This window comes from Terrapene carolina, unplaced genomic scaffold (assembly GCF_002925995.2).
Source record: "Terrapene carolina triunguis isolate 2854851 unplaced genomic scaffold, T_m_triunguis-2.0 Scaffold231, whole genome shotgun sequence".
Taxonomy (NCBI): domain Eukaryota; kingdom Metazoa; phylum Chordata; order Testudines; family Emydidae; genus Terrapene; species Terrapene triunguis.
In genome coordinates this window covers 13,771,203-13,798,101 of record NW_020664582.1, presented here as the reverse complement: position 1 = coordinate 13,798,101, position 26,899 = coordinate 13,771,203, and the positions used below count along the sequence as shown (strand labels likewise).

At 41.1% G+C, this 26,899-nt stretch overlaps 1 protein-coding gene across 1 annotated transcript in view; it reads left to right on the top strand.

Moving 5' to 3' along the window:
- Window positions 1–13,551: 13,551 nt before the first annotated feature.
- The window catches only part of DHRS11 (dehydrogenase/reductase 11), a 70,504-nt gene continuing 57,156 nt past the window's right edge, over window positions 13,552–26,899 (top strand). The window contains exon 1 of the mRNA XM_024195362.3: window positions 13,552–13,737. Coding sequence (XP_024051130.2) covers window positions 13,606–13,737 — 132 coding nt within the window. The 5' untranslated portion in view covers window positions 13,552–13,605. The remainder of the gene's footprint in view (window positions 13,738–26,899) is intronic.

The following is a 26,899-nucleotide window of genomic DNA, read 5'->3' as shown; positions in this document are numbered from 1 at the left end:
GAATATTTATTAATATGCATAGTAAAAGTTGGTTTAGATGTTTCTACTTTTCATAACATTGTGAATATAAGTATTACCAAGTCTTTTCAGTGCAGCTAAACTACTGTACCATCAGTCCCTGTTTGTAGGTTTTGATAGCAGAACTGAGTTGAGTTGACCTACAACCCTTTTCCATACAAACTGATTCAATGCTATGTCTGAAAGCCAAGTCATTAGCTTCCCCAAGACAAATGCTGGTACTGATGAGTAGTATCCCAGCGTCTCTTCCTTATTTCCCTCCTTCCCTCACAAAACAGACTGGAAGCTTCATTTGAACAAATGAAAAGCAGACAGTATTTCAACACACCTGGAAGGTTGCTTACTGGAGTGGTGGGTGTCTTGGCTGGTGGAAGCCTGGAAGACGGTTTTGAGTAGGTGAATACGGGTGCTTTTGTACAAATGTACATTCAGCCTTGGTTAGTTTAAAAATACAGTAACATATAATGTTTCAGACTATTAATCTCATGGGATTATTTGTTCAGTACTGAGGATAGGAGGGGTGGGAGATGTATACCAGCATGAAAAATAATTAGCCTTCTGATTCTAGGTAGATGTGGATTACACAGGTTGTGTGCAGTAGGCTAAATTCAGCTGGAGTAAATTGGTACAACTGGCGTTAAAGTCGGGAACGATCCTCTTACTTTATGGCTGATTGTAGCCAGTTGTATCCTGCTTTTACCTTGTACTTCACTCAGAACTTGGTGTTAATGGCAGTGCATTTTCCAAAGACTGTATGCAGGCCATGGAATCATCCGTGTACTTCATGGGATGGGGCTAAGGGAAGTAGCTTTAAAAAAAATCCAAAGTGCCCAAATTAATCAACATGCAAAACTCACTTAAAATTGTTGGTAATTAGAGCAGAAGCTTCCACATTTATATTTTGTACAATGAAATTGGCTTGCACTCCACTGATTCAGTCTCACTTCATTTTTGTAGACATATTTAAAAAACACTGATTTGATAAAATGTGCTGGTCTTGAACACACGTTCTTGCTTAATGTGGAAATAGTTCTTTTGCTGGTTAATTTGGAAAACCTATATTTAGTAAGACTAAATCTCTGATGAAAAATACAGGTAGATCTCTGATCATGCTGCTGGCCTACTAAGTACGCAGGAAGAAACAATCTAATCAAAAGAATATCCAAAACTTTCTGTAGCCAATAATCAAATTGCTTGTGACGTAACTACCTTTGCTAGGGAAGAGATGCAAGTGATTACACAGTCTTTACACATCTTTGAATTGAAGTCCTCTACCATAAAAGTTGATGTTTTTGGATTGGCATAAAGTTTTTCTCTCTCGGCGAAACCTCTTATTTCTGTTGATTAGAGACTTCAGAAATAGAGATGCTGTAGTCCTCAGTAAGAGCAGGTTGCCTCTCTTTGCTGTTACAAAGCAGGTTCATATGTCGCATTTTTTTGGCAGGAATGGGAACAAGCTGGGAGGGAATCTTTTCTTGCCTTAGTTCCTTTCACTAATTAAAAGTAAAATACTAATGTATAACTTAAATATAGTAAAAATATCACTTTCAAGCATAGCTGAATGCAACTGGTTTATGCAAGTACAAAGAAATAGCTAATTAAGACTGACTTCTCTCTGTGACTACTGAAACCATTTTTGTGGATCAACTGTTTGACTTGTAACATGGGAGTGTTAAATCAGTTATTTCACAACAGCAACGTGGTACGTGTTAGGTGGGTTAAAAACTGGCCACGGAGGAGTCTTAATGGAATGGTAAATAGGGAATCTTCATTGTCAGTTATTTCTATTAGGGTCCCATTTTCTACTAGTAATTTGTTCTAGGCCCTATGCTATTTAACACTTTTATTAATAACCTGAAAGAAAACAATCATTGATAAAGCTTGCAGATGACACAATTGGAGGAATGGTAAATAATGATGGATCACTGATACAGAACAACCTGGATGGTAAATGGGGCACACATGAACAACCATAGAATCATAACAACATAGGACTGAAAGGGACCTCAAGAAGTCAACTAGTTGTTCATCTGCCCACATGGAGAGACAGAATTAAGTATACCTAGACAATGAATTTTAACAACCCACTCTTCTTCCTTGCTACTGTGGAGTCCTATAGTCTTGATTCTGTATTGGTGAAAGAAAATGATGGTTGGCCATTCATTGCTTGTATATTCTCAGGTAGGGGTGTGGGCATGCACGGCATATGTGCAGTCCCAAAAACACTGCTCGATAAAAGAATCTGATCTCTTGCATGGAGAGGTTGCTCACTTACAGCAGGATTCATATGGACAACACATCTTGAAGGATCACAGTTATAAGTTGTAAGTAACCATTCTTTATCAGGGCAACTGTGATTCATGTGCCTAAAGTTTGCAGTGTTGTTTATAGACACGTTGGTACCAGATATCAGAGAGACAAGGTGGGTAAAGTAATATCTTTTATTGGACCAACTTCTGTTGGTGAAAGAAACAAGCTTTTGAGCGACACAGCTCTTCATCAGCATACAATGTAACACAATTATCTAGAACTCCAACTATCTGAAACCTGGTCATGTTCCTTTGACATCTATTTGATGGAGTTTACAATATAATTAATTGCATGAAAAATTCCATTATTAATCAAAACTTTTAGTTAGGCAGGCTGAGTCCCTTACCCCAGAATTTGAATAATCAAGTTTGTAATGTAGAATTATTTGGATAGAGCATTCTACACATCAAGGACTTGCAGAGGTGGGCTGTAAGAAAATAGATGCTTGCCTTTTTTATGGAGGGCTATATAAAGGGAAAGGGACAATACGTCTGGAGAACAAAATGGACAGGATGTGTAGAGCTGAACAAATTTATTTTTTTTTGGTGTGGCCATTTTGGGTTCAGCTTCACCCAAAATAGACTTTTTTTGGGGGGGGGGTTACTTGATGAAATAAACAGAGAAATTCATTTCAGGTTGAATTAAACATTTTGTTCAACCCAAACTAACTCTATTGTTCTGGGTTGAACAAAACATCTCATTCAGCCCCAAAGGATATGTTTTTGTTTTTGTATGTGCTATGCTTTTTTGGTTTTAATCTAGCTAAATGTCAAAACAAAACATTTCGAAAAGTCAAAACATTTCATTTTAAAAAATGTTGAAACATGACATGACAGAAAAAAATCATTTTAAAAAAAACCTGAAACTATTCATGGAATTAGATGCAAATTTGTGAGTAATCTCATTCCTCTGGAAACTGCTCCCTTTTCTTTTTTTTTTTTTTATAAATTTTTGTCCAAAAAAGTTCACACTGCTCTAATAACATGCCCTTGTAAAAAGTGCCACCTTCTCTTTTTAGAGCACCTCCTTTGAAATAGTAAGAAATTAAATCTCTTAAGTTTTTTGTTTGTTTTTGGTTTTGGTTTTTTTTAAACCACTGTTTCAAGACTTCTGTTTTTTGGTATGTCAAATCCATGATTTTTTTTCAGCTCCTTATTATGCTAAAAAAAGACAAACCAAAGGACTATGTGCACTTAGCACTAATGTCCACTTGATGGCGCTTTTCTGGTTTCATGTTGCATTTGTTGAAAAACACTAAGGATACTTCAGCTTTTCAGGGAAGAGAGCTCTTTTAGTTCCCTGTCCTCTCAAATGAGCTAAAGTGCTACTATATATATATAACCCCCCCCCAAAATTTTTAAACTAGGTATCTTCATACTTCAGTGAAATGCTGAATACTGTACTTATGACTCTTGGATGTTGCTATAGGATTTGTTAGTTTCCTACAGACTTCTATAATTTCATTCTTGTATGTTGGAAATGGAAATAAATTTTAAACCAATTAAAAACTTGAAGCCAAACAGCACTTTAGGATAGATAGTGAAGGTGGAAGGAAAGCATCTATTTCAAATTTGGTTGGTGTTTTGTTTTCAGTGGGCTCCCATAGCAGGTGGCTGCTCCTGATGATTTCAAAAAGAAAGCTAAAGATTGTAGTTGGTAGATAAATCTTGAAGGGGAGTATTTGGGCATTTTATTTTCCTGCTTTAGAAAGGACTCGCTGAGATGGACTCGCTGAGTACTTCGTGTATTTGCTGGCAGGAAAATTTATCTATCCGCAAGAGAAGTTACATCCAGCAGGGGTGTCCAGGGTAGAAGAATTCTGTGGAGTTGTTAACTTCCCTCCACCGTTGCATGAATTCTGATCCGGGAGCATGGTCCATATATTTTCTTAATAAACATAGACCTGAAACCCTGAAAAATGATTACCCTCAGCCTAGAGGAAAGACAGACTTGCAGCTAAAATTTGACTCAGGATCTAGTTTTTAGATCCTGTGCCCTGTATTGGGCCATCTATATCTAGCTGGACTATAAGTGCATGATTAATGTTGCTTTTGCAGAAATAAGGTGTACCCATAGTGACTGAGAAATTACAGATTTTGTCCTATAGACTTCTGCATACAATGACCCTGATACTAGTGTATGGTCCTTGCCACATACTGAGTCGTCAGTGTACTCCTATAATATTTCTGCACTGCTGCTTAAGACATTATCATGATCATGGTTTTTAGTTTTATTTTATTGGAAGATCCGATTAGGAGTTGCAAGTGCTCAGCACCTTTCAAATTCAGGCCCTTCATCTGTGTATTTATTGTCTTTAGGTTAAAATTACTTGCCCATTTATTTGCATCTAGTTTTCTAATCTAAGACCTGTCCATTTGTCTGGGGTGTAAAGAGTGTCTAGAGGGTCTCTGCCTTCATGATTTCTAAAATGTGGTTATAATTATAATTAATGGAGCTATCCTATCTCCTAGAACTGGAAGGGACCTTGAAAGGTCATCGAGTCCAGCCCCTTGCCTTCACTAGCAGGACCAAGTACTGATTTTGCCCCAGATCCCTAAGTGGCCCCCTCAAGGATTGAACTCACAACCCTGTGTTTAGCAGGCCAATGCTCAAACCACTGAGCTATCCCTCCCCCCAAGATCATAACACCCCTATTTTTCCAAACATTGTGTAACATTGTCTGACAGACCACCTTTCATAAAATCAAATATCCTGTCTTTTGTATCAGCTGTTTTTATTCAGCAGTTTCCTCCTAAGAATTTCTACAAATTATTAAAACATGATCTTCATTTCTTATGAAGGAAGCTGACAGTCCTTAATTAAGCTTTGCTTATCCTGTGAACATTTTTCCCATTTGATCTTATGAAATATTTCCCCCCCAGACTTTTTCTCACAACTGAAATTAATGGAAGTTTTCTGTAATACCCTACTGTCTCTGTCCCTGCATTTTACCTTTAAAATTATATGACCTAGGCCAGATGTTCCACTGTTGAGTAGGACTATGCACTTGTTCTCTGCAAGAACCTGAATACACACAAATATATTTTTCAAGGTGATGATGGGGGAGAGAGGGAAGTTGCCTCTGGATGGCAGGAATTTATAGGGCTGACATAGGGCTTGTGGTGATTTGGCTCCATCAGTGGCTCCCATAGGCCTATCAAAAAAGATCACACACAAACAACCACCCCCACATGCACTAATATTAGACTGCCTTTTCCTAGTCTTCTGGGATGCTTCCTAAATTGAGTGAATTTGTAAAAATGTCTGAAAACTGCTTTTTCAACACCTGCAATGTATTGGAGTGCATACAGTTTAGTTTGGTGCCCGATCAATTTTAAAGGCTTCCAATTTTCAAAGACGCAGCACTTTTCCTTTTTAAATCAAGATGCCTCTTAGGATCCACTTTAGGCTTAGGTTTTGGAGAATGTTGGTACTCTTCTGAGTTGGCTAAATTTTCTTGGTTTCACTCTGTCACCATCATATTTTACTTTAAAAACTGGTGTGTGTGTGTATGAATTTCCAGTTTTTAAATTATATTGTGTGCCATCAATATCAGTAAATTATTTTGAGTGTCATACCTAACCCTATTAGAATTATTTGAGATAATAAAATGAAGTATGATTAGGAGAAGTGGGATGAAGGTAAAGGAAAGCTTAGGCTGAATATTAGGAAAAGTTCTGCCCATGGTAGACTGATCTGATAATTCCACAAGGAGGTGTTGTAAGCCCCTTTGCTTGAAACATGTAAACCAGACTGGACAACTTGCTAGTAAATGTGCACTAAGGAACCATCCTGCATTGGCAGGGACATGGACTGGATGACATAAGGGAGCTTTTTCATCTATTATTTCTACAATTCTATGATGTGGGGAAGGTGAAGAAGGGAGATATTGTCACAAGCTAGCCAGCTCTGCATTCATGGACAACAAAGTAAACAGCACAGGAACGTCAGCAAGGTAAAAGTCTCCTTGAAGTCGTCTTTATTTCCAGTCATCAAAGTCCAAACAAAAGGGACTTGCATGAAAACCTCCCAGTTTTCCTGGTCACCAGGTGCTTTTGGTTCATTAATTGTCTATTCACAACAAAGTCTTCTGCATGTGCTTAACTTTACACTCTATAATGGGGCTACTCACTGTGTAAAGTTCAGTGCACTGATAAATCTTTCCAGGATTGGGGGCCCTCGTTTGTTCTACACATTAAGGTAATGGGCTTGACCTGCATCCAAATATGTTACCTACACCTGGCATCCACAAGCAGTATGGGCAGACACCTGCAGCAGCTCTGTTGTTGGGGAACCTGTATCTAGTTAGTCACAATGTAAGGATCGAAACAAGCCATCTCCGCTACTCAAGCATATTAGGCGTGTCTCTGGATAAATAGGATTACAGCAAAACTCAGCTGCAAATATCCCTGTTATTTATCTGCAAGGCTCAGGGACCCCTTTGGATGCTTCCTTGTCTCAGTTAAATATGTAATTAGGCAGGGTTCCCCCCCACCTAATTGATTAATGTGTAATTACAAAATTAGTCCATGTAACTATCTTCTTTCTTACCGCTTTCCTTTTCAGGCTCAGCACACTTACTATATGGTTAGTTACCTCTTTCCAACACAGTTTAACACTCCTCAGTTGGTTCAACCTTCTGATAAGCTCTATCATGTGCGTCCGTGTGGTTTCATCCAGAATAACTCCAACAGTTTCAAGAGGTTGGGTAGTAGATTTTTTGTAACACTCCATCAGCATCTTGGCTTTGGCACCTTTCAATTTAGTCTTTTGTACACAGGAGTCCATGGAATTATGTGGTTTAAAAAAAAAAAAGTTGTGAAAAATGTTTACTTCTCTGCTGTAGTGAAGTGTTTGTTTTTTGTAACTTCAAAAGCACTGAAATCCCCATAATTTTTTTTATCCCATCATCCATGCCCCAGTGCCCAAAAAAAGAATGGAAAGGTCATCTTGAAAACTTTGATTATATTGGGCTATATTCATTCCTTTTGTAACTCATCTGCTTTCATTAGAATTACACCTCAAATTTAGCCTGGTGATTGTTTTGTCTGTTTGCAGCAAAAACAGTCACATGATTTCTCTCTTTAATTGTGTACACTTTTTTTCAAGCAGCGTTTGTATGTGAAGTTCCAGTCCAGTGTGACTGTTTAAATTCCATGAAGCTGAACTTAAAATGGAAACACAGGCACAGTTCTAATTATAGCACATAGGACACTGCTGCTATAATTATCCCGTGACCCCAGGTGCACTATCAATTTGTATTTATCATACTTAGGTCATTTCCTGGTACTAAGTACAATGTAGCTTCTGATTTTGCTGTGGACCAAATTAAGGTCCAGATCTTGATCCCAGTTAAGTGAATGGTAAAATGTCCATTGATTTCAATGGAAGCATGATTGACAAGTAAGACAGTTCCACCGTCGTTATTCCTGTAACTATCAGCATGTAAGTGAAATCCTACTCAATTTACTGTATTTTACACAACTCTCTTATCTTCACGGCAAAAGCTTTCTGACTTTTGGGGGGAAGTTGCCCTCGAAGTCAATGATAGTTCCTGTACTGTACGTTCGTTTTGTATAGAACTATATTCTCTGAATTCAAAAGCACCTGCCATAGTGATTAGCTTGTAAATGAACTTCCTTAAACCACTATCACTTCCACCATGCAACAAATTCATTCCTGGTGCCAAATCAACAGAGTTACGGGCAGGGATGAATTTGGCCCAGTTGAGGACCCACTGACAAACTTCCATTGACAGCAGGAGGATCAGGCCCATTATTGTCAATCTCCTGGGTATTGTTGGTTGCCTTGTGTCCTACCGGGCTTTTTCTTTTTGTTAAGGTTTACACGGCCTGATAATTTTATATTCTAGTCAGTGTCTGAAACTAAGTAAGGCTTAGCTAGTCCCAGTGACAACATGTGCTGCTTCTGTTTTGCATGAGTGTCACTGCAAGTGTCACTGCCTCAAGGCCCCTTTTCCAGCCTTGTGAATTGTAAGCAGTTTTCTTTAAAGATTTCATATCCCTTGCAGATGTTCCCTTCATACAGCTTGCATTGCTGAGGTTATTTATTTAGGGCTTCATCCTGGGAAGCGCTGAGCAACTCCTGGGAAGCGCTGGGCAACTCCTGCGAGCTGTTGAGTGCCCTCAACCCTCACTGAGCTCAAAGAGTACTAAGGATTGACCTACATCTTTTGGGATTGGGTCCTTAACTTTAAAGATCCTGGGGGCATGACTTTGTTCGTTTATGTGTTCAAAGGGGCGTAAGTGCTGTAGAAATAGTAACAAGTAGTCATTGGAAGCTTGATTGCTCAGCTCAGAAGTTGAATTAACCACATCACTGCAAAATGACATCATTTGTGACATCAGTTGTCTGGTACAAATACATTCCTTCTAAAGGAGAGTCTGTCTCTCTCAGAAATACTTAATTGGAAGAAAATTTAAATGCCAACCTCACCCAGTTTTTCCTCAGATTTTTCTATACATTTCAAGCCTTATAGATACTGTACATTCAAAATCATAGGGATAATCCAAGCATGATTTAGTGGATCGGGCACTGGACCTGGAACGAAGGCTACCTAGGTTTTATTCCTGACTCTCACTGACTGGCTGTGTGACCTTGGGCTAGTCATTCCAGCTTTCTGTACCTTTGTTTTCCCTCCCACCTTTTATCTGTCTTGTCTGTTTAGACTGTAATCTCTTTGGGGCAGGGGCTGTCTCTTATTATGTCTCTGTATATACACTGACTAGCAGAATGGGACCTTGATCTCCCTGGGCCCTCTATGTTACTGCAGTACAAATAATAAGCATGGTAGGCAAAAAGAGAAACCTACAGCTTCCAAGGGGTGGGTTTGTGGGAAGGGCAGATGGCCTCCAGGTCTGACTTTCGGAAATGCTGAGTACTCCCATCTCCTGTTGTGATCATCATTCAGCACCTCTGAAAATTCAGCCCTAACACTGTGAGGCTCAACTTCTCAGGACTAACTTAAGAACCTCTCTACCTCCTCACCTTGGAAGGCTGCCAAGGCTCACTCAAAAGCCATAATTACAGTTTCCCTTTGACTCTCCAGATTTTCCTCATTCATAATGTGACTTTTGAGCACTTTGCGGGAATAAATCGAACGTGTTCCATTTAATGGGCACTTGATTTGTTTCAGACTTTAGGACCTGCACTCCTGAGACTTATCACTTGAGGTGGAGAAGCTGACTATTGCCGACCTAAGCCAGAAAAAAAGGTGTTTGCTGACTCAAGTGAAAACAAGAAGTCAAAGTGAAGGAAGGACGGCTTTGCGGTTAAGGCGCTGGACTGGATCTGGATTCAGTTGGCACTTCTGGCAAGTCACTATCTCTCTGTATCTCAGTTCCCTTTCTGTAAATGGGTGGTGATGATCCCTTTCTATTCCCTCCAATCCCGTGTCTGTTTAGCCATTAAGCTCCTCAGACAGGACTTACTATGTGCGTGTACAAAGACTACCACAATGGTGTTCTGATCTTGGCTGGGTCCTCAAGGCACTACTAGAATGCAAATAAATAATGCTAGAAGACAAGGTAGCCATGTCTTCATCTGTTTGCCCATCAAAGCTGTTGGGTGAATTTTCAGTTCAATTTGACTGGACTGAGTGATCGTTTTGCCAAACAAATAGAAGGTTTGATTTTAAAAGTTCCATGTAAGGCTGAGGTGGCAAACTCTAGAAGATAAACTAAAATGTTATGTAGCCTACCCTATCTATCCAACCCATGCTCCTCACTGGTAGAAACAGACTTGGTCTTTGAGGGAGATTGGGGCAGTGGGCCTCCTTAAGGCATTGATCAACAAACAGTCCTCAGTCTAGTGGCTGCAGCACTGGGAGTCAAAACAGGGAAGAACTGGGTTGAAGAAGGGGTGAAACAAATATAAAACTATATTTCTTTAAAAAAAAAAAATGCTTGACAGTCACCTTTAACTGTCCCCAGATACATGGTACAGACTGTCATTCTGGATGAAATACTCTGTCCTACACACAGACTTGATTTCCCCCCCCCTCCCCATTTATTGTTGCTATCATTGGCCTTTACCAAACCCTCCAGTTTAATGTAGTTTTTTTTTCTTTCTAATCTGTAAATGTACTGGCGTTTGCTGGTTCCTCTCAATGTCCTACAGTTGTGTTAAAAAGATAATAGTATTCCCATTGTTTTTTTTTCTATCTGGAGTTAGTCTGGTAGATGATCTATATAAATATCTCACATTTTATAGCCCCTTTTGAGCTCAAAGATCACAAAGCACTTTGCAAATTATATACTTAGAGCACCATGGAAATGCAGTCAGCAGTGGGGTTGAGGGTGGCAACCAACTAATTCAACAATGGTGTAGAGGGGAAAATGTCGGTTAAGAACACTGACGTGAATCTCTGCACTTACAAGAGATGCCAGGGGATCTTTGCTATCCATGCAGAGAAGAGCAAATCTTCCCTCTACGCTGCCTGGTACCCGGTTAATCTACCTTCTAAGCGTTGGGCTGAGTCCACGCTGCTGGAATTTAAACTTTCAGTCCCAGAGAGACTAGGTATTTCAGTCCTGATGTTTAGCCACAAGGGGCTAAGTTCCTATCTCCCCATTGCTGCCAGATCCAATTCACTTCTCCAAGTCTTCATGAAACTCCCCCATGCCATCATGAGGGTCTCATTGCCCCCACTTCTCATGAAGGCATCTTATTCTATTGCAAGAGAATGTTGCTACAAGTGTTGCCTTCCTCTGCCTCCTGTCAATGGTCTGAGCTGTGTTCCTTCCCTTTGTGCTTTTTCCTCTCCTGAGCAGTGTCAGCCTGATGGAGAAGAGGGAATTATGGACAGAATAGACCCATGTCTATTGACTGCATGTTCCTGATGACCCTTGGACTGGCTTTGACTAAGCCATCCTCACCTCCTTCCGTTCATTCAACAAAGGCAAGGTTCATCTATTTGCTCAAGCATTAGCTTAAAAGTTGGTTTAAAAGTAGCAAAGGGCTGTTTTCCAAAGGACAAGAGGTTGGTAACAAGTTGACTGGTTATTATTCCCGCCTAGTTGAGCTATTGTTTTTATTCCGTGTAAAGGGACACAGAGTCTGAAGACTTGTATTTATTTGTTTTGTTAAATATGAACCTCTCCTAATCGTTAGCTGCATGTACAAAGCACTGCAAGTGACAAAACAGACCTCTCAGAAATTCCCTTCAGCTCACAAATAAAACTCGAACCTGCAGTAGCCTCCTGGGAAACCCTCAGTGCATAGGTAAACCTACAGGGCCAGCTGCCGGAATAACACAGTCAGGCTTCGTCAGACTCTTGAAGGAAGTAGGCTACAGAACCCTGGGTGCAAAGCTCATCTATGTATCCAGGTCTTTGGGTGAAATGCTGAGGTGCTGAAGCCAACGGTAGTTAAGAATCAGGCTCTTTCTTTGAACTAGGTAATCTCAGAGCCCAGTGTCGCTTCCATGGATACAAAAGCTCCTTGGGTGTAGAGTCAGGCCCTCAGTTCTGTAGGTCGCCGTTTTTGAGCAGTGAGACTTTGACACTAATATATTCTGTGTTTTAAATTATTGATTTGTTGTTGTTTTTTTCCCCCCCATGGACGTAGATTTTTTTTTTCTGTAATAGGAGCATTGTATAAATCAAAATAAATAGCAGCGTGTATACCGGCGTCTATCCCTTTTTATTTAGAGACATTTCTACAATGCCTGTAATGTTGAGCTCTTCACAAATATTAGTGAATTTATCCTGACAACCCCTTTTCCCCTATTTAACAGGTGTGGATTCTGAGGCACAGAGAGGTTAAATGAGTGGCACAGGGTCATGCAGCCAGGCTGAGGCAAAGCCGAGACTACAGCCCAGCTGTCCTGATTCTGATTGGTTAAGGCACAGGACAGGTTGACTGCTCAGTTCATAACTCTGAGGTTCTACTGTATCTTATTAGGGTGACTAGATGTCCCAATTTTATAGGGACAGTCCCGATTTTTGGGTCTTTTTCTTATATAGGCTCCTATTACCCCTCACCCCCTGTCCCGATTTTTCACATTTGCTGTCTGGTCACCCTACTTATTACTGATTATACTCTATTATCTGCATTGTGGTAGCACAGAGGCAGGCCACTCATGCACCAGGACCCCACTGTGTCGTGTTAGGCATTGTACAAATGCAACAACAAAAAAGAAAGTCTGGGCCCCCAAAGAGTTTAATGGATTTGTCTCATCTGCTTTGCCTTCCCTCATTGTTTATCTTATTAGAGTGCTGACGGGGGCTCTGATGCAGGAGTGCCTTATGCCTGGTCTACACTACGACTTTAATTCGGATTTAGCTGCGTTAATCCGAATTAACCCTTCACCCGTCCACACTACAGAGCCAGTTAATTCGAATTAAAGGGCACTTAAAATCGATTTCTGTACTCCACCTCGACGAGCGGAGTAGCGCCAAAATCGATTTTGTTAATTCGAATTAGGGTTAGTGTGGCCGCACACCACCGAATTACTGTGGTTAAATTAATGGGGTAGTGTGGCCGCACACCACCGAATTAATGTGGTTAAAAACCGAATTAATGTGCTTAGTGTGGCCGCGCACAATCGAATTTATACAACCTGTTTCCCAAATTCGAATTATCTAAATTCGGATTAATCCCGTAGTGTAGACATACCCTTACACATTCATAGATAAACACAATCCTCACATAGAGCAAAGGAGACATTTAGTTGATCCTCCCTTTGCGGTAGAGCCCCTCAATTTCTTCTACGTGTGCCCAACAGAGGGTGACCAGATATCAAGTGTGAAAAATCGGGATTGGGGTGTGGGGTAATAGGAGCCAATATTTAAAAAAGCCCCACCTCTCTGGGCTGTCCCTATAAAATCGGGACATCTGGTCCCCCTAACACCCGGGCTCTCGGTTTATGACTGAGGCGCCTCAGAGCTCCTGCTGTATAAATAATATAGGCCACGGGCATTTCATTTGAACTCTCCCTCCCGCTCCCTGCATGGTGTGCACTGAGTCCTGCTCTGTGCGGCCTCCTCTCTTCCCGCCTCGGGCAGCGGCGGCGCTGAGGGCGAAGAAACTCAGTGCATGGCAGGCGGGGGGGGGGATGCTGCTGAGTGTGGACTAGGCGGGGGAGAGGCTGGGCTTGGAGAAGGGGAGGGAGGAGAGACGGGCGAGGGAGGGGCGGGGAAGGATTCATCCTCCTCGGGCAGGAGGTGGGCTGGGCTCCCGTCCCCGTGCCGGCGGGGGGAAGGCGGCTCGGCCGGGCGCAGGGCGGCGGTGCCGCGGGGGAGCGAGCCCGGGGCCATGGAGCGCTGGAAGGGCCGAGTGGCGCTGGTGACCGGCGCCTCGGTGGGCATCGGGGCGGCCGTGGCCCGGGCGCTGGTGCAGCACGGCATGAAGGTGGTGGGCTGCGCCCGGAGCGTGGACAAGATAGAGGTGAGGGGGGAGGAGAAATGGGAAGGGGGTCTCTGTGCCCCCCCCCCGGGTTTTGGGGTGGGGGGCCCACATCCCCGTCTCCACTGGGGCGCAGCCTCTCCGCCCGCCCCTTTATTGTTAGCGCTCCCGGTGCGGGCTGCGCACAATGCCGGGTCCCCCCCCTCACGTGGGGGAGCCGAGGTGCCTGGGGAGGGGGCAGGTTGACGGGTCTCTCTCAGCAGCTGTGAAGGGGGGAAAACCCCTTCCAAAGGGCGGCCCGGAGACCCCCCCGCCCGCGGGGGGAAAAGGGGATGAAAGATCTGGGGACTCAGTGCAAACATCCCCTGTCCCCACCAGTGCATTGGGGGGGGGGCAGGGAAGAGGTTGGGAAATGGGGGAGGCCCTCAGTTAAACTCTTATTCCCCCCATCTGAAATTTGCCAGAGCTCTTCCCTTCCCACCTCTCAGGTCACTGGTTAAAGTTGCAGATCCCCTGTGTTGGTTGATAGTTTCCCCAAGCCTTACGCTCTCTATTGAGCTGTCAGATTAAAATTCAAAGCCAAGATTTTTTTCCAGAGTGACTGGTGATTCTGGTTGGCTCCATTTTGGGGGGCCTCATTTGAGGTGCCTTTAAAGGGACCTGATTTTCAGAAGGTGGGTTCTTAGCACTTTTTGAGCTTCAGGTCCTTTGAAGGTATCTCTCAGGCTGGGCACCCGAAACCACTAGCCATTTTTGAAAATCATGGCCCATATTTTTTGGAAAGTATCTCCTGTGTGTATTAGAAATAATGTTTTTAGCTTAAATTTTAAAACTGGACTGAGTTCTCATAATTTTTGCTGTTTGTTTACTTTCCACACTTTTGACTTTGGAAAATAGTCCTGTCAATTTCACTTCTGTTTATGAGCCCAGTTTGTAGTCCCTTTTACTCTCCTGTTCTAGCACAATGCTGCAGTGTATGGGCTGCAGACATTTCAGGGAAATGGGTATTAAAACAATTACAAAAACTGTTGCCATTGGAATTAAATTGCAAAAATTCCTGGAAATATTTCTGTTGCGGCTAGGGTTTCTAAAGATGGGTTTTTACAAAACCTAAATTTAGGACCAAGTTTGACCTGAGTGTCCCTCTAGTTAAATAATACTAATAAAACACTTTGACCTCAGTAGATGAAAATATGTATAGAAGTGAAAAGTATTACATTATGCAGCTGACTGTATATTAAAATGGAGCAGCAAGGAGGGTTGGATAGTAAAGGGTGTGTTGGTTGAGGAGGACCATGGGGAAAAAAGGTCAGATAGTGTTTTGAGGGCGATTGTGGAGGGTAGTTGGGTAAGGGGGCATTTTGCTTTACAAGGACTTACCTCCATTGCAGAATTGTATAGTGTTTGAAAATGATTGTGAACAAATGAGTTAGCTGACACGATTCTGACCACATCTAAGTGGACAAATTATATTCAGAATCATCATCTGGTCAGCTAAGTGTGATTCATGATCAGTCAGCTGATATGAAGCTAAAAACCATTTGTCCTGGTCTAGACAGACCACTCAGATGTGGTCAGAAGCATCATGTCAACTAATTCAACTGTTAAAAATTATGTTCCAACACAATACAATTTTGCAATGTAGAAACTCCATAAGGGATAATAGAGGGATGGTGGTGAGATTAGAGAGGGAGTTTGGTGAATAATGGTGAACATATCTTGTAACAAGATGTCCTTAACAACTAAGTGACCTCATGACTATATTTCTGTAAAAACCTCATGTGCTTATCCTCCTCTTTCCCTCATCTATTATGGCTTTCACTTGTTGCATCATGGCTACCAATATAATCTAAACTCTTTGGGGCAGGAATTGCACCTTGCTCTGTTAGAAAGGTTTCTGGTACATTTTGGGTGTTACCCACGTTAAAATAATAAATACCATAGTATAAATACTTATGAGTGTGTAGCTGAAGAATGGTTTAATATTCTGCATAACTGTTCACACCAATTTGAAACCTAGTGTTTATGAATGTGTATTATTTCCGGAAAGGGCTGTGAATGAAGTTCACTAAAGATATGCAAGTCACCTGTGATTGTAAGGGTGAAATACATTCATGTATACGCTATTTTTTTTTTATTATAAGACTACACGTTGTCTCACATCTTGTGGCTGCTGTTATAATGGTCAAAGGCACATTTAATTGACTCACCTAGCAATAAATGTTAAATATAGTCTCTCCTTTGCCGGCTTGATTACACTTTGTACAGTAATTCAGTTTTATTATAGATCTTTTAGGCCGCAACTCATCAAAACCGTTAAACACATGTTTAACTTTAAGTTCATTTTTGAATTCACTGTGTCTTACGTATATGCTTAAATGCTTGCATGAACTGGGGCTTCAGTGCGTAAGTTGGGAAGACAGTTGTGGAGTAGAGTTATACCACTAGCCAACTATAGTTATACAATATTATTCTCAAAAATCACTGGCTAGAAGTTACTTATCATTATATTTTTATTAGGTTACATCTTAAAAACACACACGTGTTTGTATGTGTGTATTCATTCTATTTTGATAGTTAAATTTGTTGCCTAGCGGTTTAAGTTTTAATCCTTTGAGGGGAAGTAGCTTGTTAATTTAGTTGGGAAGTAAAATTTAGGTTTTGCTAGAGAGTAAAGCATGTTTTTTTTTTCTTTTTTATTATGGAAAGATTCCCAAAAGCTTGATTTATCCTTTGTCCAGACAGATCTTTCTGTGCAATATTGGCTCTACAGAGCTAGTTAAAAGCTAAGCAGTAGCATGGTTTATGTAAATATTGACAGCTTCTAATGATCTCCAGCAATGTATTTGGAAATTTGAGGTACTAAAAATGCTGGCTTTATTGTTATGCCGCTACAGAGAGAGGGGAAAAAAATACTTCCCAACAAGCCTGAATTGGGAGACTAGAGCCCCGGGGATAGGGTGGCAAGACTCTGAAGACAGAAATACACGTATATAAAATATGGTGAAGCTTTGAGAGAGTGGCTGTGGTAATAGAGAAGAATATCCAAGACCTCTAGGGAACGTTTCTTGGCTTTATTACCAAGAGGGCGGCTGCAGATACATGTTTAATAGTCTCTGTTTGCCTTGCATAGTCTAGCCATGGAAATGAATTTCAACTTTTTCTTTCATCAGCTCTTCCCCTGAGATTCCTGCCCTGTTTCTAATCAGATTTTTCACAAAGCTCTTTGTTCAAAGAGAAGAATTGGAGGTTGTACCGTTAAGTTTTAAACATAACTGAACCAAAACCCGCCTTTATTTACCACGTACTGCCTGTATTTAAGATATAATTTTGTTGTTTTTTAGCTTCTGTGTTGTAGGAAAGTATTATTTTTAAATTGTCTGAAAAACAGAATTGGTTTACGTTCTGAGATGACTGGAGGTACACAGCATTTTAAGGCACTTATTGTTTATGTGTGGTTTAATAAATTTTATCTAGGCCTTGTAAATCCATCTGAACAATGGAGAAATGCTGGTCTTGCCATAATTGAGGTTAAAATAGCTTTTCATTTTAAACACAGTTTTGTCCCTACAGCAAACTTTCCCAGAACTAAACCAAATTAACTGAAATGTTATAGATGTGATTTTTTTTTTATGCCAGTGTAGGAAATTTTTTGGGCAAGCCTAAGGTATATGAAACAAGTTATTTGGGACCATGTTCATATATATTTTGGGGACACCAAAAGTCCAAAATGGTTTGGCCTAAAAACTCCAAAATTTGTTTTAATATGTTGGTGTTGGCAGGGACTGTTACCTTGGAGTAGTTTTGTGGATGGAATTGTACAGTTATTTGGAGCAGTTTTTGCATAGCTTAACAACTCTGTGGAGTTTATAAACTCTGGATGGCCATCATGTGGGGAGAGGCAGTGGGAAACCACATAGGGGAGAGAGGAGTGGGCTGGCATTCAGGGGAACAGAACAGAGAGAGCCTCATGGGTTGAGATAGAAGAGTTGCACCTAACCAGTCAGGAAGCAAAAATAATGTCATGTGACCCATCTAGCCAATCAAAATTAACTAATATACAGCATTTTGAGCTTAAAATATTACATAACCACAATAATCTTCTTCTAAGCAAGCTATGATAGTAGTATTTGCCAAATAATACGAGGTAAGAAGCTTATGCCCAAATAAATTTGTTAGTCTCTAAAGTGCCACAAGGACTCCTCGGTTTTTTTGCTGATACAGACTTACATGGCTACCACTGAAATCTGAATAATGAATGAATCTGAAAAATGCATAAGCTGGTTGTGGATGAGTTGCAAATAGAGAATAGTCATAAGGGTAGATCCTCAGCTGTAAAGATCAACATCAGTCCAGTGAAAGCAATAGAGCTAAGCTGATTTACCAACTAGAATCAGGCCTTCGATTCATTAAATAAATTGTTCCCTATGAGTTATTCATTTTGCTTTAGTTTAGTTTAAAACCAAAGCCAAGTACGCCAGTCTTGACTCCACAGGTAAACCCCGCAAAGGAGGTGAATTTGATTTGTCTGTAGTCACAGGCTACAAACTTCTTAAAATCGTCATTAGGTCCTACTTCATTTAAAAGTCCTCCATCTAATATCTCCATCTTATATGCAAAGGGTAAAATCCTGACTCCATTTAAGTGAATGGAAGTTTTGCCACTGACTTCCATGGGCCAAGATCTTGTCCAGAGTCTGAGCCAAAACCTATTGAAGTCAGTGGAAAGATTCTTATTGACTTCAGAAAGCATGGGACCAGTCCCTGTGAGCACAGGGCTGAAGGGGCAGAATTAAGGTAATTGGAGTGGCCTCAAATCAGTATCGCCAGCCCCAAGCATTCAAAACTCACAAGTCTGGCTCTAAAATCCAAAACATTTTTTGGGGGCTGCTCTTTATTTGCCTTCTGGTTTTTCAGCCATTAGTGTGTTTGTGGGTAACATTTTCAAACTTTTCTCCACAACCATGAGAACCAGTAGCTTACTTAAAAAAAAAAAAAATAAAAATGCTGAGTCTCATGTAATCACGTGACTCCAGGGGCTAGGGCTTTAAGAAGAACACCTCATATCCCAAGAGTCTCAATAAAAGTGTGAGAGTAGCAACACTGCGTTTCCATACATTCTAATATTTTGAGGGTCAGGAGGTGGTGTGTTTTATTTTTAAAGATATAAGCTTAAAGGTCACCTCTATAAGACAAAACAAACAAAACATCTTTATGAGATGTAACAAAGGCCTGAAAGGTGTTTTTTGTTCTGTTTGTGTGTACGTTAGAAAGTCAGGTTTTGTCTCACCAGGTACTTCATGAAAATGACTGGGATGATGAGATCACAGTAGACAGAGAGCTGAGCAATTTGTCATGGGGGAAACTGGTTTATTGTCAGATTAGTTAAAACTCTATTGTCTTTTGGCTATTTAACGTTTCCTTTTTTTATGTAATATCTTGTAAATGATGCCATTGTATGAGTTTTCCTTTAAAAAAGAAGCCATTTCCAGTATCGCCTTGGTCACAAGCCCTCCTAAAATAGCTATATAATAGCTTTCATATGGGATGATTGGTTAGCATCAGATCCTCCTAAAATTTGCTGTTTGCTATAGAAGCATAGCAGAACTTGTCAATAAGATTGTGATCTATGGAGGGTCAGATTAGTCTGTTATGATAATGAAGCGCTCCAAGCTGAAGTTGAATAACATTTACATATTCAAGAGTAATGTTTTGTCATAATCTGTCGTCAATTGTTTACCCCAAATAGTTTACCCCACATTTTTTATAAGGTCAGAACTCCTGGGTTCTGTTCCCATCTCTGTCTGATTTTCTGTGCCTCAATTTATTGATCTGTAAAAGGGAGACGCTCTTGCTTACTTAACTCACCAAGTGTGTTAAGACGCTTAATTATTTAGGGATTGATCCAAAAGCCCATTGAAATCAGTGGGAGTTTTACAATTTATTTCAAAAGGCTTTGGATCAGGCCCTTAATGTTTTGTAATGCAGTTTGTGGTTCTTAGGTGAAAGGAGTTATACAGGGGAAAATTATTATTGGCATTCCATGGGAGGCTTTTGTAAAGTGGCCATTTATCTTGCTATTTCCTTTTCATTTCATCTTCATTATCATATCTTTAGAATGGCATTCTATCTGCACGGTTCCTAATACGCCTTTGCACTTTTAGGTGTCCATAAGCACTGGCATATGGTAACACTTACATTTGAACCTTTTTGAAAAGTTGCAGATAACATCCTGCAAATGGGTTGTGCTAGAGTTTTATATAGTTAGTTAATCTAGTTGGGCTGGTCTTTGTGCAACTGTACTCCTCACTCCACCCAGCTACATTATCCATCCATTCACAAAGGGAAGTTCTGCCCTGCTTGTGTGAAACAGAACATTAATGAATGTTCACTCTAAAACTTGAATCACAGATGATCACCGTTCACAACATTTACTATCCAGGGGAGCAACAACATAAACACCATTGCAATATGTATACAGACTTGCATTTAAATTGGTGTTTTGCTTTGAATTACTGAATATTGGACTTCTGCTGGGCGTCTCTGGTAGTACTGGTTAGTTTACTGAGTTGTGTAACTGATGTTGGTGATTGCACAAAACTTTTAAAGGAGAGACTTTCCAAAGCATCTAAAAGATTTAGGGCAGGAAAGTCAATGAGCCTTGTGCTCTCTAAATCTCATAAGTGCTTTTAACAATCTCAGCTTAATGGTCTTTGTTACTCAAACTTTTCTGGCAAAAGTACATTATGTATAATGTGGACCTCAGAAACACTATCTTTTAAAATCTTTCTTTTTTATTAAAACCAGCACAAAATGCACATTTTTATATTGGTAATTTATTTGTACATAGATTGTGTTGCAGAGTACCCAAGTGTCCCAGATAAAACCAGCTTCCGTATTCTAATTCTGTTTAGATTCTTACATCATGAGCATCTTCCAGTTGTGCATGAAGTAATGCACTAACATCTGCCTTGTGTGGGCCATTCTTTCTCTCATTCTGTCCCCAGGGGAGAATTGGGTGTGCAGTGGAGTGATTTGTTTTGCTAGGATTTTGATTGGTTGATGTTCCTAGTTAAATGTCCACATTGCTCTGTGTTTGTGTTAGAGGAGACAAGGTTACAGAAGTGCAGCTTGCACTTGGAACAGAAGGGTGTGAGGTTTCTGGTGGTCCTTAGCTCCCAGGGAAGGTCATTCCACAGTCTCAGACTGGCCCCCAAGAAAGCTGTCTCCTGCACTAACAAACTTTCATAGAATCATAGAATATCAGGGTTGGAAGGGACCTCAGGAGGTATCTAGTCCAACTCACTGCTCAAAGCAGGACCAATCCCCAGACAGATTTTTACCCCAGTTCCCTAAATGGTCCCCTCAAGGATTGAACTCACACCCCTAGGTTTAGCAGGCCAATGCTCAAACCACTGAGCTATCCCTCCCCCCCGCATGTTGTAGAAAGTTCCATTTTGGAATGGAGTTGTCAACCTGGTCCTCATTTTGGAGATGTAGGTGATCTTTTAGATATCCTGGGTTCAGGCCCTTCGGCGCCTTGAACTTGACTGTGGGAAACCAGTGTAAAGAGTCGCGGTCAAGTTTGTGTGCTAGGCATTGTACAAACACATAGGAAGACAAGAACCCTGCCCCAAAGAACTTAGAATCTAATTTGAAACTTGCAAAAAGGCACAACACAATTCCCATTGAAGTCAATGGAAAGTCTCCTGTCAACTTCAATGGGATCTGGATTGGGCCCCAAGTGAGTGAAACCAGGGGTAGTGGAACATTTTTTATAGTGGGGGTGCTGAGAACCATTGAACTAAACTGTAAACCCTGCATATGATGGAAACCACTTCAAGCCAGTGGGTGTAGTAACACCCCCAGCACGCATAGTTCCAGCACCTATGAGTGTAACAAATATTAGCTGGGAAGTGGGGAGAAAGGACAAAGGCAAGATTAAAAAGAATAGGTGGTTACATCGGTTAACTTAGAACTTGATGATTTCAAATAAGTCAGTCTGCTATCCCTGACTGCTGCTCCTCCGAGGCTGGTTTCTTGTAGGCATCACAGGGACAGTGGGTCTTGAGTAGGGATATGAAAGAGGAGTGGACCTATGGATTAGTTCAGGGAGAGCATTTCATGTGTCATGGGCAGTGTGGAAGAATGCCTGGGGATGTTTGGGAGAGAAGCAGGCAAATAAGAGAAGAGAGAAGCTGGGATGATTTAGTTGGGGTTGGTCCTGCTTTGAGCAGGGGATTGGACTAGATGACCTCCTGAGGTCTCTTTCTACCCTAATCTTCTATGATTCTAAATGGAGCGCTCACGGCTGGCATCAGTGAGAGCGATGGGAGCGATGCAATGAGAGACAGGAGCAGATCAGCAGGGAAGGGAATTAAAGGGGAAGAGAAGAATCCTGCATTTGATGCAGTGGGAAATGGGAAGGCAGTGGAGGGGTCGAAAGGAGCCATTGGTGACATGGACTATTTGAATGGATTGGAGAGAGGCAGTGTGAGTGCTGAAGAAGCAAGAATGAGGGAGGAGGCAAGAACAGGCAAGACGTGTTGTTACAGTACATATCTCATTGATGTATTAAAATCTAATACATTAATGTATAAACCATCGTAACTCATGTGTATAGAAAATAAATCCAAGCCATCTTTAACCGGGGGAGCATAAATGGTACTGTTTAAAAACAAAACAGAATAATCATATTCATAATCTCTAATTCTTCTAAGGTAAACTGGCTGGAACCACTGTGTATAGATGTTTTATAACCTACTGCAAATTGGTAACTAAGAAAATATGTAGTCTTGTGGGAAAATTTATCTAGGGCAATAAATACTATGTCAAGATTTCTTAATCTCTCGGAAAATCAGATAAGAGCTAAAGGCAAGATTACCAAGGAGTTGCAGAATTGTGGTTTGGAGTTTTAAGCGGTGGTGGGAGTGGTACGCTCTTCATTTGACTTTGAAGTAAAACGTTAGAGCTGGTCAAAAATGTGAAAAATGAAAATTTTTGGGTTGGTTCTATGAATTATTATTTAGTAAGAGCATCATTTGGTTTCAGTGAGTACAGTACTTACTGTGTGGTTTGATTTGGATCGATAGTTATTTTATCTGTGTGGCACAATAAAGAGCTGGCTTAGTCATTTGGATTTATCCTATATAATAATGTCTAGTAGTGATGGTCTAAAATAAAATACTGTACAGGCCCAATCCAGCAACTGTGACTCACATAAAAGTTCACTTCTCTGTTAAGTCAATTTCTCACCAGCGAAAGTCTTTAAATCTTACTCAATGCACTATGCCTGCGAGTAAGGGTTACTTGTGTCAGTGGTACAATTGTGGTCTTCTTCTATAATTCAAGTCTGGAGGAATCAGATAACCCTGCAGGAATCAGATAACCCTGTTTTTTCTGTGCAAGTCTGCTAAATTAATTTGGCTAAAGACTTGTTTTTAAGTGGAATCCTTGAGGCATTTAGGCAGTAATACAGTTCCTGGTGTGTACGGTAACCCAATATTTCCAGGTTTTCCAAGGTTTAAGTACAGGTGTACTCAATGTTCTTGAAGGGTACCGGCACTGCTAGTCAACCTTGATTCCGCAATAATAAAGTTTTTGGACAGTGAATGTATTAAAGTCAAGCATGTACTTAAGTGTTTTGCTGAACTGGCCCAGAGCATTTAGCACTTTGCATTAAGCAAATCACTTGTGTGGTTTCTCTCATCCTCTCTGGGAGAAGAATTGTGTGCACAAGCAGTGTTTTGTTTTGGTTGTTGGACTCTGACCTGCAAGGCATTTCCCATTTTGAATTTCTGACTTCAGTTTCATAAAACCATTTTGTAGTCTGAAACCTGTATTTTTGTAGCATTTTTCTTTGAGTGTTGAGAAAGGCATCATGACAAATTTGAGAGTGTTGTAACCGAGAAGACTTAGTAACAAAGCTAAATATTAAAAACTCATATATTTCTTAACTAGCAGGAAAATTCAAGCAATATTTGAGATCTGTTCATGTCATTGAGAATAAAATATCTCCTCTCCTGGCTGTACTGGCTGATACAACATTCTCTGCTCCTCTTACTTAAAAATGTAATGCATCAGTTACATTTTGCAACACTCTACACCTGCGATAAAATGTATGAGTATTTATCGGTAAGCGTAGGGTCTATATGGCTTGGAGGCATAATAAAGATAGCTGAACATCCTGTCACTTGTAACACGTGCTTTTTTTTTTTTTTTTTATTAGAATGCAGGAACATATTAAATGTTTTTCTCTGTAAGAAGAGGCCTAGAGTAGAGATCAAGAGAACAAAGCTGCTCCTGTGGGATATGAAAATGAATTCCATGTGTAAGAATGAAACCAGATAGCAAGTCACTCTGCTACGCTTTCTCTCTATCAGCCAGCAGAACATTCGTCTGTGTAATTTTAAGGGTACATATTAGTGCTAATTTAACCTGTACAATTATAAGAAGACTTTCAACGTTAAATCATGTATTATTAACACAGTGCGGTAGGTGGTAGAATGCTGCACAATAAGACAAATGGGCTAAGCATAGAGTCCCTCTGCCCAGAGAATTTACAGTCAAAATACAGCATCCTGTTCTCTTTCAGGTCTATTCCGACTGTACTGTATCCCCTTAGCTGGTGATTTTCTCTTTTCCCTACTGACCTTAGTCATCAATGTATGGGCTGTATATTTATGTGATAAAAGGGCTCAGTTGGGCTGGGAGAAATCCTTTTCCACAGCCTGGGGGTTGAGGAGACTATACCTAAAACCGCTATTTAACACTCTGGGGCTGGATTTAACCCCCCTCTGTGGTCCTTATGCACATCCCAACCAATCCAAATAGACAAGACAAACAAAGGGTAGGAGAGAATACAGGCACAGAGAGGCGAGGTTACTTGTCCATGAACAGGGTCAGGAATAGAATCCAGGCCTCTTGTGTCCTGGACCAGTGCCCTATCTACTGGACCACGCTGCCTCTTGCACAGCTCAGTAGTTTTCTATTTAAGCAGATAGGTTTGGAGTAAAGAGGTAGATTTTTCATTTCTTTTTGTCTAAATGTAATCGACTTCAGAAGTGTATTCACCTCACCCATGTTAATTCTATCCATGTTTTATTTCTGTGCATTCTTCCTTTTAACGGTGAGATGCTAGTCGCTAACGAGGACATTGTGGTTCATGTCGCAGCTTTAAGCTTGGGACACAACATTACAAGAATGAGATAGGGTTAAAGCGTTTCCTTGGCTCCCTGCCACTCCACCACAAGAGAGGAACGTAAGAGAAGTGTGTTGTCTCGTAGTCTGGGTGCTGCGCGCACAACGCAATCCAGACACAGCCGGGGGAGGCAGACGCAGAAGCACGTTACACTGACGCCCTGGGGACACAGCTGCAGCAAAAAAAACCCAAAAAACTAGCAGCTCTGAGTGTAGCAAAAAGATGAGTTCGGTGGGATCCTTGCTTAGACTTGATGCAGCTGCGCTAACCACTGCTCAGGGGGCTACCTAGTATTCATGACATTTAGCGGCTGCTTGGGGGGATTGAAAACTGTTTCTAAACTAGCACAGGGCTAAACTGCGTTCACGTCTGCTTTGCCAGGGTCAGGATGAGTTGTGAAATGCTTTTTAAACACCTTTCTTTCTAGTTTATATAGGGATCATCCTCACATCCTAGCTGGATTCATTTGGGGCCAGATCCTCAGCTGGTGTAAACTGGCTTAGCCCATGGAACTGCTTCAGTTTAGACAGGCTAAGGGTCTGTTCCCATTTCAGAAAAGTTGATAGTTCATTAGGCTGCTGGTTGCCCTACAGGAGGAAAAGTTTCAAGGGTGGTGAGATTTTTGGTGGTTTCATCCTTCTCATTGCTCCTTACTTCCTCTGCCATTCTATGGCGATTTCCTTTTCTCTAGGATTTGCAAATACTTGTTCTATATGTGCCAGCACTGATCATGGTTGCAATGTACCTTGGAGATAGGTGGCAAGGAGTGAACCTTAACTATGTTCTGATACCGGTAGGCACTATGGAATTGTGCTCATGGCTGCCAAGGCATCTAACTGTAGATAAGATGACCGGTATCCAATGGTACTTTCACTCTTTTCGTCTGTAGATCTCAAAATGCTGTAGAATAATGGGTATCATTATCCCCATTTTATAGATTCATAGATTCTAGGACTGGAAGGGACCTCGAGAGGTCATCGAGTCCAGTCCCCTGCCCTCATGGCAGGACCAAATACGGTCTAGACCATCCCTGATAGACATTTATCTAACCTACTCTTAAATATCTCCAGAGATGGAGATTCCACAACCTCCCTAGGCAATTTATTCCAGTGTTTAACCACCCTGACAGTTAGGAACTTTTTCCTAATGTCCAACCTAAACCTCCCTTGCTGCAGTTTAAGCCCATTGCTTCTTGTTCTATCCTTAGAGGCTAAGGTGAACAAGTTTTCTCCCTCCTCCTTATGAAGGGATGAGAAAACCAAGGCACAGATTGATCAAGTAACTGGCTTAAAGTCACACATCAGGTCAGTGGTGGGGTGGGGGTAGCACCAAGGTCTCCTATCTCCCAATCCATGACTCTTTCCACTGGACCATGCTGCTGCTTTCTATGATTTGTGTTGCTCTTGAGAAATAATTTTTTCCATCTTAAATTCCCCTTTGAGTCCTGCATTGAGGCAACTTTCTAGCTGAGGAGGTCTAGATGTGACTTCCTCTGGAAACAGGTAGTGTCACCCCAGCTCTTTTTGTTCTGTGTTTGTACAGCGCCTAGCACCATGGGGTCCCGGTCCACGACTGGGGCTCCTAGGTGCTACAACAATAAAAAATAGATGAGTGAGTTGGTATCTTCTTATTATTTATTATCACACAGGCCACCCAATGTCCACCAAATGCAATAACTTTCAACCACTACTGATCTAGGTTGGATTAGGATCAGGGACTGAAAGATAAAAGGTTCAGGATCCCATTACCTAGTTCCCTTAGCCAGTCAATCCCCCCATGTTCTTAATAAATAAGACCAAACAGGAGGACCAGAGAAACCCCAAACTAGCAAAGGGGATTGTTGGGAGATCAGACACCGTCAGGATATCACTGGTTTCACAGACTGTGTTTTGATTTTTCCTTAAATTGCTTTTATAATGGCTATTGTGTCCTACAAAACATCTTTTTTTGGTAGGCTGTACACAGCATGATACAATGTGGCTCCAATTACAAGCTTTAACAGGTT